At 59.9% G+C, this 14621-nt stretch overlaps 1 protein-coding gene across 1 annotated transcript; it reads left to right on the forward strand.

The window, feature by feature from the left end:
• Nucleotides 1–15: 15 nt before the first annotated feature.
• LURAP1 (leucine rich adaptor protein 1) lies at nt 16–8427 on the forward strand. The gene is made up of 2 exons (XM_054213081.1): nt 16–226; nt 4409–8427. The coding sequence occupies exons 1-2, from the start codon at nt 23–25 to the stop codon at nt 5096–5098; spliced, it is 894 nt and encodes a 297-aa protein (XP_054069056.1). The 5' UTR covers nt 16–22; the 3' UTR covers nt 5099–8427.
• Nucleotides 8428–14621: the final 6194 nt, after the last annotated feature.

The following is a 14621-nucleotide window of genomic DNA, read 5'->3' on the forward strand; positions in this document are numbered from 1 at the left end:
CGGCCGCCGCCGCCCCACCCGCATGGAGGGCGGTGGGGAGGCGCTGCCCGCCGACCTGCGGGAGCTGGCCACCAAGGTGGGACGGCGGCCGCCCGCCGGGCTGCTGCGGGGGCTGCGGGCCGAGACCGCCCCCGCACCGCCGGCACCGCCGGCGCCCCCGGCTGCACCCGCCCGCGGCGCCCGACCGCCCCTCGCCGACCGCCTCCGGGCGCTCCGCCTCGAGCTGGTGAGTCCCGCCGCACCGGGGGCACTGCCTGACACCCCCCCCGGTAACTACCTGCCCCCCCCCAGTAACTGCCTGCCACCACCCCATCCCCCCTCTCCCGTAAGTGCCTGCCACCCCCCCGGTAACTGCCTGATCCCCCGGGGTAACTGCCCCACCCCGGGATAACTGCATCCCCCGCGGGTAATTGCCTGCCTGCCACCCCCCCGGTTACAGCCTGCCCCCCCCGGCATAAATGCCCCTTCCCGGGATAACTGCATCCCACCCCCAGTAACTGCCTGCCACCCCCAGGGTAACAGTCTGCCCCCCCCCAGGGGATAAATGCCCCTCCCTGCGATAACTGCCTAACTGCACCCCCACCCAGGATAACTGCATCCCCCCCCGCCGGTAACTGCCTGCCACCCCTCCGTGGTGGAACAGCCCCCTAATAGTGCCCCGTGCTCTGCCTGCATTTTGGGGACACCCCTCCCACCCCTTTTGCTCTTTCCTATATAGGTTAACACCTCCCCCGCCCCCGGCCTTTCTCTGCCCTCCGACCCATGCAGCATCGCCCCCCCCCCCGCGGGGGTCTCACGGACCCCTCTGCCCACCTCTGTCCTGCCCCCCACACTCCAGGCACCCCCCGGCGCTGGGTCAGATGAGGACCGGGGTGTCCCGAGGATCAGGATTTAGGGCAGGGACCTTCGCCAAGGGCACGGTGACGGCCCCCCGCCCCCCCCGGGTGTCAGTCCCTGGGTGACAAGGCACAAGCATCGCCGGGAGCTTTCCCGGGGTTTGCTTCCTGCTGGAGCTTCTCCGGTGGCTAGTAAAGGGTTGAGCTTGGTTGGCAGCCGTTCCTGGGGAGCGTGGGAGTGCCGGTGGCAGCTTCCTCGCCTCCCTCTTTTCGTGGAGGGAGCAAATACCGGCGATGCCTGCGCCTCCGGGAAACGTGGCGAGATTGGGCAATGGGTTCAAGTGCTGCTGGGGGAAGGGACCCTCCCACGCACATACAATCGAGCAGGAGGGAATGAGCATCGTTTCCATAGGGAAACGGGCTAAACACGCCTGCATCCCTGCCTGCCACCTGCGGGGCTGCGGGACACAGCCAGCCTGAGCCCTCTGCACCCGTGCTTTGCCCGGTTCAATATTCCCCATCGGTGTAAAAGCTTTCGTCCTTCCTCCGCGCTGGCTTCCAGGCTGCACTCTGACCGGAGGAGAAAGGTCTGCGGCGCCCTGCGTTCCTTGGAGGAGGAGGAGGAGGAAGAGGAAGCAGCCGTGGGGTTTGCCCTGCCCAGGTGCAGGCAGGGTCAGATCACAGGCTGCAAGGCCTGGCTTTGGCCACACATTATTAATCTCGGCTCGGAAAGGTTTTTTCCTTTCTCAACCCTGGCTCTTCTCACCAGCTGGTGAAGAATCAGGGACATCTCACACCTGAGGATGGCACCTGGGTGCCCAAAACCCAGCACGGGGCTCCCCCCATCTCCCCATCCCCATGAACAAGAACCAAAATTCCCCTCCTGGCAGCAGAGACCCGCAAAACCCAATGCTCGGAGGAGAAGCTGGCCTGGGAGTGGGCGGTGGCAGGAGAAGACAGCAAATTCCTGCTCTTGCCTCCTCCTCCGAGAAGAATGTTTTATCCCTGGGGCTCGGTGTCTTGAAGGGGGAAGGTGCCTGCACGTTAGCTGTGTGCTGGGGAGGGAAGTGGGACCGTATCCCCCTTGGGGAGATGCTCTCCCTGCCTCTGCCTGCCCCTGGGGAGCATGGGGAGAGGTGTGACGGTCCCCCCAGCCCCGCTAGCCCCCCGCTTTGAAAGGGGGGGACACAGCATTTATGGATGTGGAAAAGGATGGTGTTGAGGGATGCACATGGGGAAACTGAGGCACGGAGCAGTGCAGGGTGTCACATCCCAGAGCAGGGATCCAGGTGGGTCTCCTCCATCCCTGGCCACGCACTCAGGACCGCAGTTTCCCTCCTCCCCTCCGGTTGCTGCTGCCGCCCTGGGTCCGGATGCCGGTGGGGCACCGTGTGAGGAGCACTGGGCAGGCCTTGGGATGGGTACAGGGTCGGTGCAGTGCAACCATTACTGCATCTGGAGGAATATGGAGGAATATAGAGAGTGGCCGAACCTCGGTCTCCTCCGTGCTAACCTCCCCTTGCTGGAGAAGGGGTTTCTTTGGGCGCAACGCGGGGGTGTCTCTGTGTGTGTGTCAGACTGGCCTGAAAAAGTAGCAAACTGATGTCAAACTCTTTCCAGCAAACAATATGGAAAGCAGGGAGTGTTTTCCCACCCTCTGCTCCCGGTGTGGCTCCCCTGGCATCTCTGACAGCCACAGTTGCACCAAGCAGAGAAAAATGGGGAACCCCCCCACCAGGGGTTCCCAGCCTTCCTCCTCCTGCGCCTTCTCCCTGCCAAGGCCAGATGCTTTAGCAGCGCCTGCAGAAAAGGCCATTGTAGGCAGTTTTTGAAATAACTTGCCTAGAAAGGAAGTTTCTGCACTTCGAAGCTGGCTCCGGCCCCAATCCGGGCACATCGCTGCTATTTTTTATTTAAATACAGCTTGAGGAGCATGGGGAGGGGATGGGGGTTGGTGTCGGGTCTCTACAAATCTTTGCCCCCCCCCCCCCCCCCCTTTTTTTTTTTTGTGCGTGTCCTCTGGACTGAGAGGCATCACGTGCCGAAACCCTGGCTGGAGTTTTTCCCAGGCTCCTTCCTCGGATGCTTTTGTTGCTGCGCGCTCGCCGTGGGACCGGAGACGGGGGTCTCGAGGGAACGGCGGGTCACCCGTGGGCGGGCGGGTGACTTGGAGGGCACCGGATGCTGGGGACCGGGCACTGGGCTTAGAAACAATCCTGGGGGACTGTGTGGATCTCCGTCACAGCTTGCTGGTGCTGGGGACAGGCTGTTGTTTGTGAACGAGTCCGTGGGCATCCGCAGCTCCCAGGCTGCCTGTACCTGTCCCACAATGGATTTCTCTCCCTCTCCCCCCCAGCCTCCACCGCCTTATTCCCTTTCCTGGCAAAATATTTGTGTCCTATGCAGGGGAAATCCAGTGGCTTTCGGCAGCCAGTATCGCACAGACAGGAATGTCTTGGCACGCGGGGCTTTCCGTTAGGAAAACAGATGTTTCTGCAGCAACCGAAAGCAAAGAGCTTCCCCCCGGCTTGGAGGGGCAGGAGTCAGCGAGGCGAGCGGTGTGATCAGCAATATCTGCACCCCCCCCGCCCCGGCCCCGTCCTCCCCCGTTTTGGGAGTGATTTGGGTCTCAGGCTGCAATTCCTGCTGTGTCACATTATCGGCAGGATCAGACCCTAGAAGTAAATGCAGGAAGGGTCCTGGCCGAAGGAGGTGCTGATGGTCCAGCCAGACCCTTGCCCTGCCTGGTCCCTCCTGCCCTGCCAGCTTCCTCCCAGGGTTTGGGGGATGCTCTGGGCTCTGATCTGCACCCAGTGCCTCCAGTTTCGTGCTTACCCCACAGGAGACAGCGACATAAGTGTCACGGATTTATTTCCCTGAGGGGGTTGGTGGCCAGTGGGTGCCATAAGTTGTTCGGTTCCCGATGGCCATGTGCCCAAGTCTTGGTCAGGGTTCCCTGGGATGGTTCCCTGTGGGGTGTTGCCCCATGCCGTGCTCTTCATCAAACAGCTTCACAGAATCACAGAATGTTTGGGGCTGGAAGGGACCTCTGGAGATCATCTAGTCCAACCCCCCTGCCAGAGCAGGGTCACCCAGAGGAGGTTGCACAGGAACGTGTCCAGGCAGGTTTTGAATGTCTCCAGAGACGGAGACTCCACCACCTCTCTGGGCAGCCTGTCCCAGGGCTCTGCCACCCTCAAAGTAAAGAAGTTCCTCCTCATGTTTAGGTGGAACTTCCTATGCTCAAGTCTGTGCCCATTACCTCTTGTCCTGTCGCTGGGCACCACTGAAAAGAGCCTGGCCCCATCCTCCTGACACCCACCCTTTAAGTATTTATAAGTGTTGATAAGGTCCCCCCTCAGCCATCTTTTTTCCAGACTGAAGAGACCCAAGTCCCTCAGCCTTTCTTCATAAGAGAAGTGTTCCAATCCCCTAATCATCTTCATAAGCTTGGGAGACCTGTGGCCACCACGGTGACACCTCTGCCGCGGTGTGCTGGGACTCAGGTCCCTCGGCCATCAGGGTCACCTTGGTTCCCCCCCAAAACCCCATGTTCTCTGTCTCCCTGCCAGGCTTATCTGCGAGCGGTCGACGTGAAGATCCTGCAGCAGCTGGTGGTGGTGAACGAGGGCATCGAGGCGGTGAAGTGGCTGCTGGAGGAGAGGAGCACACTGACCAGCCGCTGCAGCAGCCTGGCCAGCAGCCAGTACAGCCTGGTGGAGAGCCAGGCGACCTCGCGGCGGGGCAGCTGGGACAGCCTGCAGGACCCCAACGACAGGCTGGACAGCATCTCCGTCGGTAGCTACCTGGACACCTTGGCCGATGACATGGATGAGTATTCCCAAAACGCCGCTGAAACCACTGCCGTATCCACACCGGGCAGAGCCCTGGTCAGGGCGGAGCAGGATTGGGTCAGGATTGACCCCGAGAGGGGTCTTGCAAAGCAAGAGAAGGGCAAAGCGGAGCACGAGTGGCCCCACGTGGACCTCTCCCCACCCGGGCTGCCCCAGGATCACCGGTTTGCTAAGGAGCCCCAGGTGGCCAACGGGTATTTGGGCCAGCAGCCCTCCTCTCTGGAACCAGGCAGAGACACCAAATTGCCATCGGGGGCTGGGGAGAGGCCAGGGAAGGGGAACCCAGGTGGGAAGGCTCGGAAAGCCGAGGCTGACTTCGAGAACTGCAAACTCAACAGCAAAGTGCACCTGGAGTACGATGCCCACTGGCGCTGGCTCCAGTCTCAGGATGATGTGACGTTCTTGTAGCCTGCGGCTTCACCTTCCCAGTCCAGCTCTCCCAACTGCCTGCTCTGCTTCACTTGTCTCCATTGGGAGAGCTGGGGTGGCTGGAGCGGGGGGGACAGGTTGGCTTGGTGGTGTTGCACGGTTCCTCTGACCGCCCCTGTCACTGTTTGGTGATGCAGCCCTAAGGGACGGGGTGCCAGCCCTGTGGCAAATTTCTGGGAGAGGCGGGATGGGGTGGGTCCCCGTAAATGTAATCCTTTGCTCTGGGGTGGTGCTTGCAGGTGGCTGGTCACTCCTCTGTCGTCCTTGGTGTTGGTGGTGGGGAAAGGTTGGTGGGGAAAGCTGGGTCAGTGGGACTCCTGGGACCTCTGCCCTCTAATCCTCAGCCTCCCGTCTGCAAAAACTGGGCAACCGTCCCCCAAACTGGCTACCCAGAGAGGACAGGAGATGCTCCCGTGCATCCACAGCTCGGTGGCACCAGCATGCTCAGTGCAAGGTGCGGGGCAGGACCATCATCAGGGCTTCCCTGTTGGATGTCCTCATTTCCATCATCGTCTTCAAGGCCAGTGTCCATCCAGGGTAGAGCTGACCTGGGGCACTGTGGGTTTGGCCGCAGCACATGGTGGATCCTGAAAACCCCCTACCCTGTGGGTGAAGCCCTGCCTGGTTTAAACATCTCTGCGAAGCCAATCTGAAGTGTGATCGTTGTATCTGCTCCCGTTGGGCTGGGGAGCCTTCATCTGTGCCCTGCGGAGGAAGGATGATGGTGCAGACTTCCCTTCCTGATGTGATTACGTGAGAAGGGCAAAGCACTGGGTGGGAGATGGAGATCCAGTTCTCCCAGTTTCTGGACCGTCTTTCCACCTCGGGACCAGATCCTGCAGAAACCGCGGGATGTGGCAGCGTACGGGCAGCCTGGCAGAGCCCGTGGGGCTCAGACTCAGAAAGGCTCGTGCTTTTCCTTGATGCAGTGTGATGGGGGTCATGGCCGGGATTCTCCATCTGTGTGATGAATGGCGCCAGGTCTCTGCCCCCTACCAGCAACCAGAAACATGAGGCTCCTCTGCTGGGGTGGATTTGCAGCAGCCCTGCCCTGGAGACATCTTCTCTGTCCTTTTAGCCTTGGCTTCTGCCTGTGCCTTCTACTGTCCACCCACCATGCCTCCCAGCACCCCCCTCACTGGCTTGTAGAGCATGGCTTGCAGCTGGAGCTGTGCGCGAGCTTGGGCAGGACCTGCTGCCTTCGCCAGATGATGCAGGGAAGGACCTCAGCATCCTGCAGCCCCCTGCTTCAAGGAGAGGGGCTCTTCCACGCGCGTGGACAAACGTGGAGGGTCCTGGCTTCACAACCCATGGGTATGTCTGTCCCTGGCCAAGTGTTGTGACGGCTTTGCTCTCACCACAGTGCTGTCAGTCCCCTGCCTGTGTGGTTTGCAGCCTGGCTCTTTCCTTGCTGGGGTGGTGGGAATTGGGACAACGTCTCCTGATGTCCATGGGAAGCCAAGAGAGAGGGAAGACGTGGCTGTGACTCTTTTTACATGGGAGACGTGAGCTGGCTGTGGTTAGGAAGGTGGCTGGGTGCACAATGGGTTCAGCTTTGTGTCTCTGAAGCGGCACCTTCAGTGGAAACTACGCTCCGTGCTGAGAGCCCCAAGCATCCTCCCTTCCCCTGCAGATCCTCAGTGCTTCCCTGGATGGACACGGAGAGCAGGACAACATCCAGAATTCCCAGAGACGGCACCTGCTGAGGACCTGGGGGAATCCCAGCAAACTGGGACCGGATTGCCCTACGTGAGCATCCCATCTCCCTGCCCCGGGGCAGCCATGCTTGGCTTGCTGTTGCCTTGCGAGCGGCTCGTGGCAACCTGCATAGCTCTGCCGCTGCTGCTGAGCCACCACGTCCCCCGAGGCTGGCTGTCCCCTGCATTTCTTCTAGCCCTGCATGTGATGAATCAGCTGAGGGGTCCTGGGAGGAGACAGGGTAAGTCCTCCAGCGCTGCTAAAATCATTCTCAACAAAAAAATAGCTGGCTTAATAAATGGTAGCATTTCTCCCAGGCCACGCTGTCGGTGCTTTGCTGAGCTTAGAGGGGTTTCTAGGGGAAGGGGAGATGCTACGGACTGAAACATCCTGGAGCCGCTGGCAGCTCTGCAGGCATGGCAGATTTAGCCCCAGTCCTAAAACAGGCACAGACCATGTGTCTGGGCATCTGTCCCTTCTCACACCAGGACGGTCACACCTAAAGCCATTCTTCCTGAAGCAGCTGGGTACCAGAGCATGTCTGCTGGGAGCAAGGGTGCTGGTAGGACTGGATCTCCTGCAGATGAGGCATGTTGAGCTCCACTGAACTAGGTCTCCAGCTACAGATGGCAGCTTCGTCCTTCCTGCCCCAAATTTCCAGGGGAGGTCTCGCTAGGATGTGTTTGCCATCCCCATTAGCCGTGCTGGGGTCTCCATTTGCTTCCCTTGTTCTGCCTCCTCCACCCAGGACGTGCAGGGGGGAGTCTGGGTGTAGGGCAGAGACTTCTCCAGCCCAGCTCGGGGTGGGAGCAGCCACAGCTCTGATTTCAGGCTGTTGGGATTTGCTCCTGGGTGGGTCCCTTTAAAACCACTGGAGCCACTGCTCATGCAAACATCAGCCTTTCCAAAGCAAACGCAAGCGGCTTATCCAGCCCTGCCATCCCGGCCTCAGCATCCGCTCAGGCTCCTGGCTTTCAAACCCTGAGCTCTTGCAGATGGAGCAGTGGATGCTGGAGCCAGCAGGACTCGGCAGGATTTCCCCGTTTTCTGCGGGGCTGGGGTAAAAAATAAAGTGAACAAAACCTTAGAAACAAAATGCCCAGCCCATTCCCCTTCCAAACCCAGACCCTGGTGGCCGGACGGCTCAGTATCCCTGCAAATAAGCCTTTGCTGGGGCTCCCCTGGGTGTGGACTCTTCAGCCTAACTTCCAGGAGCCTAAATTTTCCATAGTCCCAAAATCTGGGTATCCTCCAAATCCCAGCCCTGGGAGCTGGAGGGGTGAGTGAGACACCACAGTTTTCCTGCCATCCTCTGCCCTGTCTCTGGGCTGCCCAGATGAGGAGTCACCCATGTCTGGGCTTTACTGGGGCCTGTGCAGCACCAATGTGTCCCACACCTGCCCTGGGGACCTCTGTCCTGCTGAAAGGTGGGTGCAGAGCACCCATGGGTGGGAAAGAGCCCGCAGTGCGGACCTGCAACCTCTCCGCTCGCCGCTGCCTGGGAGGAGCCGTCTGCCTGGCGCTGCCTGCTGCTGCCCTTGGGCTGTTCTTGGGCTGTTCCGTGCTGGTATCGGGTAAGAAAACAAGCAGGTAAAGCAGGCAGGATCCCAGCCGGTGCCAGAAAACACCCACCTCTGTTACAATAAAAACACCAGCAAGCCAAATTATTCTTTTTTTTTTAAGATATACACAGAGATTAGACTGTCTTAACGAGGCAGTAAAACACTTTAATAGCTCCCCTTGCTAGTTATTAAAAAGTCCCCTGGGCTTTCCCCTCCCTGTGTGCAGTTTGGTTCTGAAAGGGCCTGTCCCCTGAGCGCTGCAGCCATTTAAGCAATCTACGTTAGTTCCTGCGGGCAGGCAGCGTGAAAATAACCTTTTCCCTGGGCCAGGGGAGAGCCTGGTCCCCACGGTCGGAGGGGAGGTGACACCCAGCCCCTCTGCCAACCACCGTAGCCTTTGGTCTGGCAGCCCCATGGCCCCACGCAACCCCGTGGGGTGCCTTGCCGTGGGGTGCCTCACGGAGTGGGTGCAGGGGATGCATGGGTGCAAGGGCAGCCTGTGGGGCTGGATCCTGGCACCCCCATGCATGCTCCCTCTCGTCCCTTGTACCATTCCCTGTGCATCGCTCAGGGACCAGGTGCTGGGAAAAAAACTCTGTGTGCCAGAGCTGCTTGGGGGTGCTCTAAAATGCACTCTTTGGGTCGTGCACAAGCACCGGTTTATCTCAAGGCTTGTCTCAGACCCACCCCCCGCCATGGCCCTGCCTCTGCCACCCGCTGCTCAGAGATGAAAAGATAAAAAAGGTCCAGACAAAGCAAGTCTATCCTGGGGCTGACGGTGTGTCCCTGCCCACCGGTTCCCCCAAGGTGAGCACGTGCTTCTTTGCAGGGTGACCTGCCTGAAAATCAAAGCCCTTGAGAGAAAGTTTTCAGCCGGAGCGGTGCAATGAAGTGACCCAGTGACACCAGTGACAGTGGGGGGGTGTCCCCCAGACCACCCCAGCCCCTGGGGAGTGGTGGGCCCGTGCACCCCAAGGTTCTTCGTAAGACTTGCTGGAGAACAGCGCTGCGAGCAGAGCCCTGGGCTTGTGCTGCTGACCCGTTGCAGGCACCATGGGGCAGGAGAGGGCAACAAATGGGGCAGGAAGGGCTGGTCATGCCCCCAAGCCCTGCTCTCAGCCCCGCTGTGTTTTGGCATCGGGGATGGTCTCCTGGGCAAGGCTGAAGTGTTGGTGCTGGTCAGAGGAAAGTGGTGATCCCCAGGCAGAGCCCCGTGATGCCAAAACCACCTCCATGGTGGCATTCAGTCTCGGTGCCAGGGGAACCGGCACCCAGCCTGGCCCCATCATGCAGCTCTTCTCTGGCCAGCACCTCTCCCCCAGCCTGCTCCCCATGCCCTGCCCAGGACCCCCCAGTGTCGGGTTAAACCAGCCCAGTAGAGGGTTCCTGTGTCCTGAGTTTCCAGCTTTTCCTTCCAACTGCGCCGGGGTTACAGGTCTCCAAAGGTAGGAACCTCCTACAGGTTTTGTGCAAAGAGGCAGTGGAAGAGAAGGGAGAGATGTCCCCCAGTGACCGTCTTCTAAGGAAAGGGCTTGCAGCGTGTGCTCAACCTCTATTACACACTGGAGAAGCCACACCAGGCAGGGGATGCTCTGATTGCCCAGGGCGGCTCAGGCACCAAGCAGGAGTCTCATGGTCACCTCCCACCCCCTCCCCACCTGTGGGACTCCCCTGAGCTCCACCCCCACACCCTGCCCCGAGTCTGCTCTCGGTGCCAGCGGCTGAGTGACCGGGAGGCTGGTGAACACACGGGGACAAAGCTGGAGCGCGAGCCAGGAGCAAGCTGAGCCTTTGGGAAAGGCCTCCCTGGGCTGTTCCCTGCCCGGGCTGGCAGCCGGCCAGGCCTTTGCTTTGGAGACTAATCCTCCGGCTTTAGAGCTTCCCGGCGCTCCTTGGGAGTGAAAAACAAGCGTGACTGCTTGGGGCCTCGTGGGGGTGTGGGCATGGGTGGGTGAGGACGGGCTTGGGGACGTTGGGCACCAAGGGAGCAGTGGCACAGCTCTCCCCTTCCTCCTCCCTGGGTGGTGGGCGCCCACCCTGGCCCATCAGGGTCCCAGAGGTGCCACCTTCTCCTTCCCACCTGTGTGACCATCACTTGGTATGAGTCCCCCCCCCCCGGCTTCCCAGGCAGGCTGCAACCTGGGGACGCCCTCGCTCAATGCCACCCCAGGGGTGACACTAAAAGCTCCGTGTGCCCAGGAGACGTGTGTGCTCCTGCCGCCGCCTCCTGCCCGCCAGCCCTGCTTTGGTCCCCGGTGGGGAAGGGAAGAAAAATCTGAATTGCTCTTCTGAGAAATTAATCTGCTTTCACCGTCTTAGCGCAGCCTGACCTAGAAGAACCCCCCCTGTTGTGGTTTTTCTTCCCCGCCGTGGGATGTTTAGAGGGAAAATGACAGCAAATGTGTTGCAAAGAGGCGGTGGGAGCCAGGGGCCATCCCTGCAGCGGGGGGAAAGTGGTGCAGGCAGGGTCTGAACGGCTTTAGGCAGGATTTCCCCTGCTGCCCTCTCCAGCGAATCCCCCTGCTCCCGGGGGGCTGGAGAAAATTGCATCTGCCATGGGCAGTAAAAACAGGAACACTGAAAGGTTAAAAGAGGTGTTGGGTTCCCCCCAGCAGGGTATAGAGTCAGGGGGTCTTTTGGCTGGAGAGAAGTAAAAGCCGAGCTGTTTAAGTGAGAGATGGCACGGCAGCGGGGAGGGCAGCAGGGGCTGGCGGGGGGGTGGGGAGGTAGGGACACTGCCTGGCCAGGGCTGATGGCCCCATGCTGCACGGCCACCTCTCAGGGGGATGTTGGGGTATGTCCCCTTTGGGGACACCCGTGGGAAAGGATGGGGAGCAGGACCAGAGCGGGATGTCCTCCATGGATGGCTGTGGGCCTGGGGGGACACCAGTATTGGGCCTGGGTGGGGGGACAGTACTGGCCACCAGGACGGGGATGGGAGGTGGAATATACTTCTCCCGGGCACCTGCTCCCACCCCTTCACCCCTCCTGACGCTCCATTTCACATCCCTTCTCTCTAGTCCCCTCCATCCCCATGATGACACCTGGATGGCCCAAATGCCATCCCTGGCTTCACAGGTGCAGCCCGGGTAAGCGAAACCAGCCACCCCAGCACCAAAATGACCCCGATAAAACACCCAGGTCTTGGGCTTACATCCAGGTATGGGGCTTCGTCAGCCTTTAAGGCTCACCAGCTGCCCTGCAAAGGGCTCTGCTCCTGCACTGCAGGGCCAGGAGCGCTCTGCCCCTTCCCCGCTCCCTCCCTGCCTCAGTTTCCCTCTTGACAAAGGCAGGGGGAATTAGAAAGGAAAGAAACCCCCAGCCTCCCCCAGCTCCTCCTGCTCTCGGGGGCTTTCTCAAGGCCGTGCCATGGGGCTGGTTCCAGCTCCACAATTCTCAGAGCAAAGTGGAGAGGCCAGGCAGCTGCTCCAGTGCTTGTCCATGCGTCTCTGTACATCTTCTGTCTGTCCGTCCCCGGCAGAGTGCTGTGACTGGGAGAAGGATGCAACGCTTGTGGCCTTCCAATGCCTTCTGCAAAGGGATTTTGAGGCCAGAACCAGCTCCTGCCGGGATCTGTGCCCTGGGAGAGAGGCGATGCTGGGAACCGAAGGGGTCTGAGGCAGTTTTTGGGCAGCTGCCCCCATTTCAGAGGCTCAGCCTGGGGCCTCGGGGCAGGAGGGCGCAGGCGGTATGAGCAGCGGGGATTACGGCTGCTATAAAAAGCACCAGCATCTCTCCCCCCTGCTCCCTAAGGCGCTTAGGGGAGGAAAGAGGGACTTAAAGAGCAACCTCCTGCACTGAAGAGGTGCAGGGACTGGAGCAGCCGGAGCAGCCCAGCACCCTCATCAGCCCCCTTCTCTCTCAGCATCCCCCAAAACCTCCCCCAGGTAAAGCAACCCCAGGCACCTCTTCCCATGGACTTTCTCCCTGGGCTCCTGGTGTTGGATGGCCAGAACCTCGTCTTCCGCTCGGAGGATGTGGAGGACAAGGAAAGGACTGGGGGTACAGCCCAGCCCCAAGTGGGGGTCCTGGTGGGTGAGAAGAGCAGGTGAGGTTGCTGCCCTGTTTGTACCAGCCCCCAAGCAGCTTTCCCCACCCCAAATTAGGGGGAAGAGGAGGAAGGCAGATGCCAGACGATGGCAGTGACACAGGGATGGGGCCATGCGAAGGAAGGTGGTGTGGGAAACTGCTGTCCTCTGCTGTGGCAGGTTCCAGCGGGGTCAGTAGAAAAAGCAGCTGCAGCTGTGGGGTCCTGCACAGCTCCAGTGCCAGCCTGGTTCCTGGCATTGACCAGGCGTGACCTGGTGGCTCAGGGAGATGGTTCCTCCACATGCTCACCTCTGTAATGTTACCCAAGGGCTGGGTTGGTCCGTGGGCTGGACGCAGCACCAGGACCCCTCCTGGCATCACTGCAAAGGAGGGGCTTCAAAGAGGGGGGGGTCCTGCCTCCAGGAGGCCAGGGAGGGGAGCGGGTCGAGGGCATTTATAGAATCATAGAACAGTTCGGGTTGGAAGGGACCTTAAAGACCATCCAGTTCCAACCCCCTGCCCTGGGCAGGGACACCTCCCACTAGACCAGGCTGCTCAAAGCCCCATCCAGCCTGGCCTTGAACACTTCCAGGGATGGGGCATCCACAGCTTCCCTGGGCAACCTGTTCCAGTGCCTCACCACCCTCACAGTGAAGAATTTATTCCTAATATCCAATCTAAATCTACCCCCCTTCAGTACAAAACCGTTACCCCTCATCCTACCATTACACTCCTTGATAAAGCGTCCCTCCCCATCCTTCCTGTAGGCCCCCTTTAGGTACTGGAAGGCTGTATTCCTTGACTGCTCCTTCCCAGCCTTGAGCAGTCCAGTGGGATGCGGAGCAGGCGGCCACAGGAGGGAGCTTGGCTCCTTCCTTCTCCTCCTGCCTGGAGGATGGTGGCCTGGGGTGGGTGAAAGACACGCTGGCCCTGGCTGCTTGGTGCAGGAGCAGCTCCCCATGATCAAACCACAGCATGTGGGACCCGTGATGTCTTGGGAAGGGAGCAAGAACCCATCTGGAGCTGAGGTGGCTGCCACCTTGGGTGGTGGTGGGTCCCCAATGCAGAAGAGCCACCGCGGCTGTTGCCTGCAGCCACGGGGGGACCAGTTGTGCCTGGTGAGTGGCATGTCCCCATGGCAGGGACCAGTCCCTTTGAAAGCAATGTCTGTGCCGGACACATGGTCTCACCGTGCCCCCCAACAGTGGCCAGGGGGACCTGGGTGACCCCAATGCCCAGCCTCTAGATGTTGAAAGGGTAGGAGAGTAAGGAAACCAGTCCCCACAACCCGTACAATCTCCCACCCCCCAGGAATCTGGACCTTCCTAGTTTCCCCAGCCCACAGCCAGCTCCGGCACTGCAGCCCTGCTCCCAGGGGTTGACAGACCCGGGATCACCGCCCAGCATCCCCCCATGCTGCCATGGCATCGCTGCCCAGCTTCCTTCGGCAGCCCCAGCGCAGGAGCTGACTGGCAGCTGCCAGAGCAGCCATGTTACAAACACAGGGCCAAAAAAAAGGAAGAAAACTGATGGTGGCGGCAATGACGCACCTGATTGGAAATGGTTAACTACTGGGGGCAGGCTTGTGGCGCTGCTACCGCCTTTGCTTGTTGCAAAGCTGACAAAGCCCCAGCATGGGACCACTGGTAATGGCTCTCATTAAAAGTCATCAGAGCAGGAGGTTGAAACCACATCCATTTTCCCTAACCGCTTTCAGAAGGGGAAAATGATGCTCTGGTCCCTGTTATTAGGGGTACCCTGGGTACCTCAGGCTGGAAAAGGCAGGGCTTGTTTCCCTGAATGCAGAGGCAGAAGTCCTGATCACTTGCCTTTTCCTGGGATTGGGTCACTGGGCCATCAGTATAGCCTTTTTTTTAAGTTCAGGAAAAATGTGGAGATCAAAGGGATCTTCGTAAGGAAGAGGTACCGGGACCAAGGAACGAGCTTGATCCCCGTGCCTCCGCTCTGGTACACAGAGAAATGATGGATGCTGGTTTAGAACCCCAAGTGGGGAAAGAGTTGGCCTTAAAATACCGGTGAAACCATCAGGATGCTCCTTTTCCCACTTGGTTTGGGAACTCGCCCCCCATCTTGGCTGCTGCTGGTTTCCCCTGAGCCCCTTAAAAAGTGGGGAGCGGGGAGCTGCCTGGAGTTAGCAACGTGAAAGGATGCCTTTGGGCAGAGAGAAGTGGCAGGAAGAGAAAAGGGCAGTT

Source organism: Rissa tridactyla, chromosome 8 (genome assembly GCF_028500815.1).
Source record: "Rissa tridactyla isolate bRisTri1 chromosome 8, bRisTri1.patW.cur.20221130, whole genome shotgun sequence".
Lineage (NCBI taxonomy): Eukaryota > Metazoa > Chordata > Aves > Charadriiformes > Laridae > Rissa > Rissa tridactyla.

Coding starts and splice junctions, on each gene's coding strand:
- LURAP1 (XM_054213081.1), top strand. CDS start 23: ATGGAGGGCGGTGGGGAGGCGCTGCCCGCCGACCTGCGGGAGCTGGCC. Junction 227..4,408: donor GGGCGCTCCGCCTCGAGCTG/GTGAGTCCCGCC, acceptor TCTCCCTGCCAG/GCTTATCTGCGAGCGGTCGA.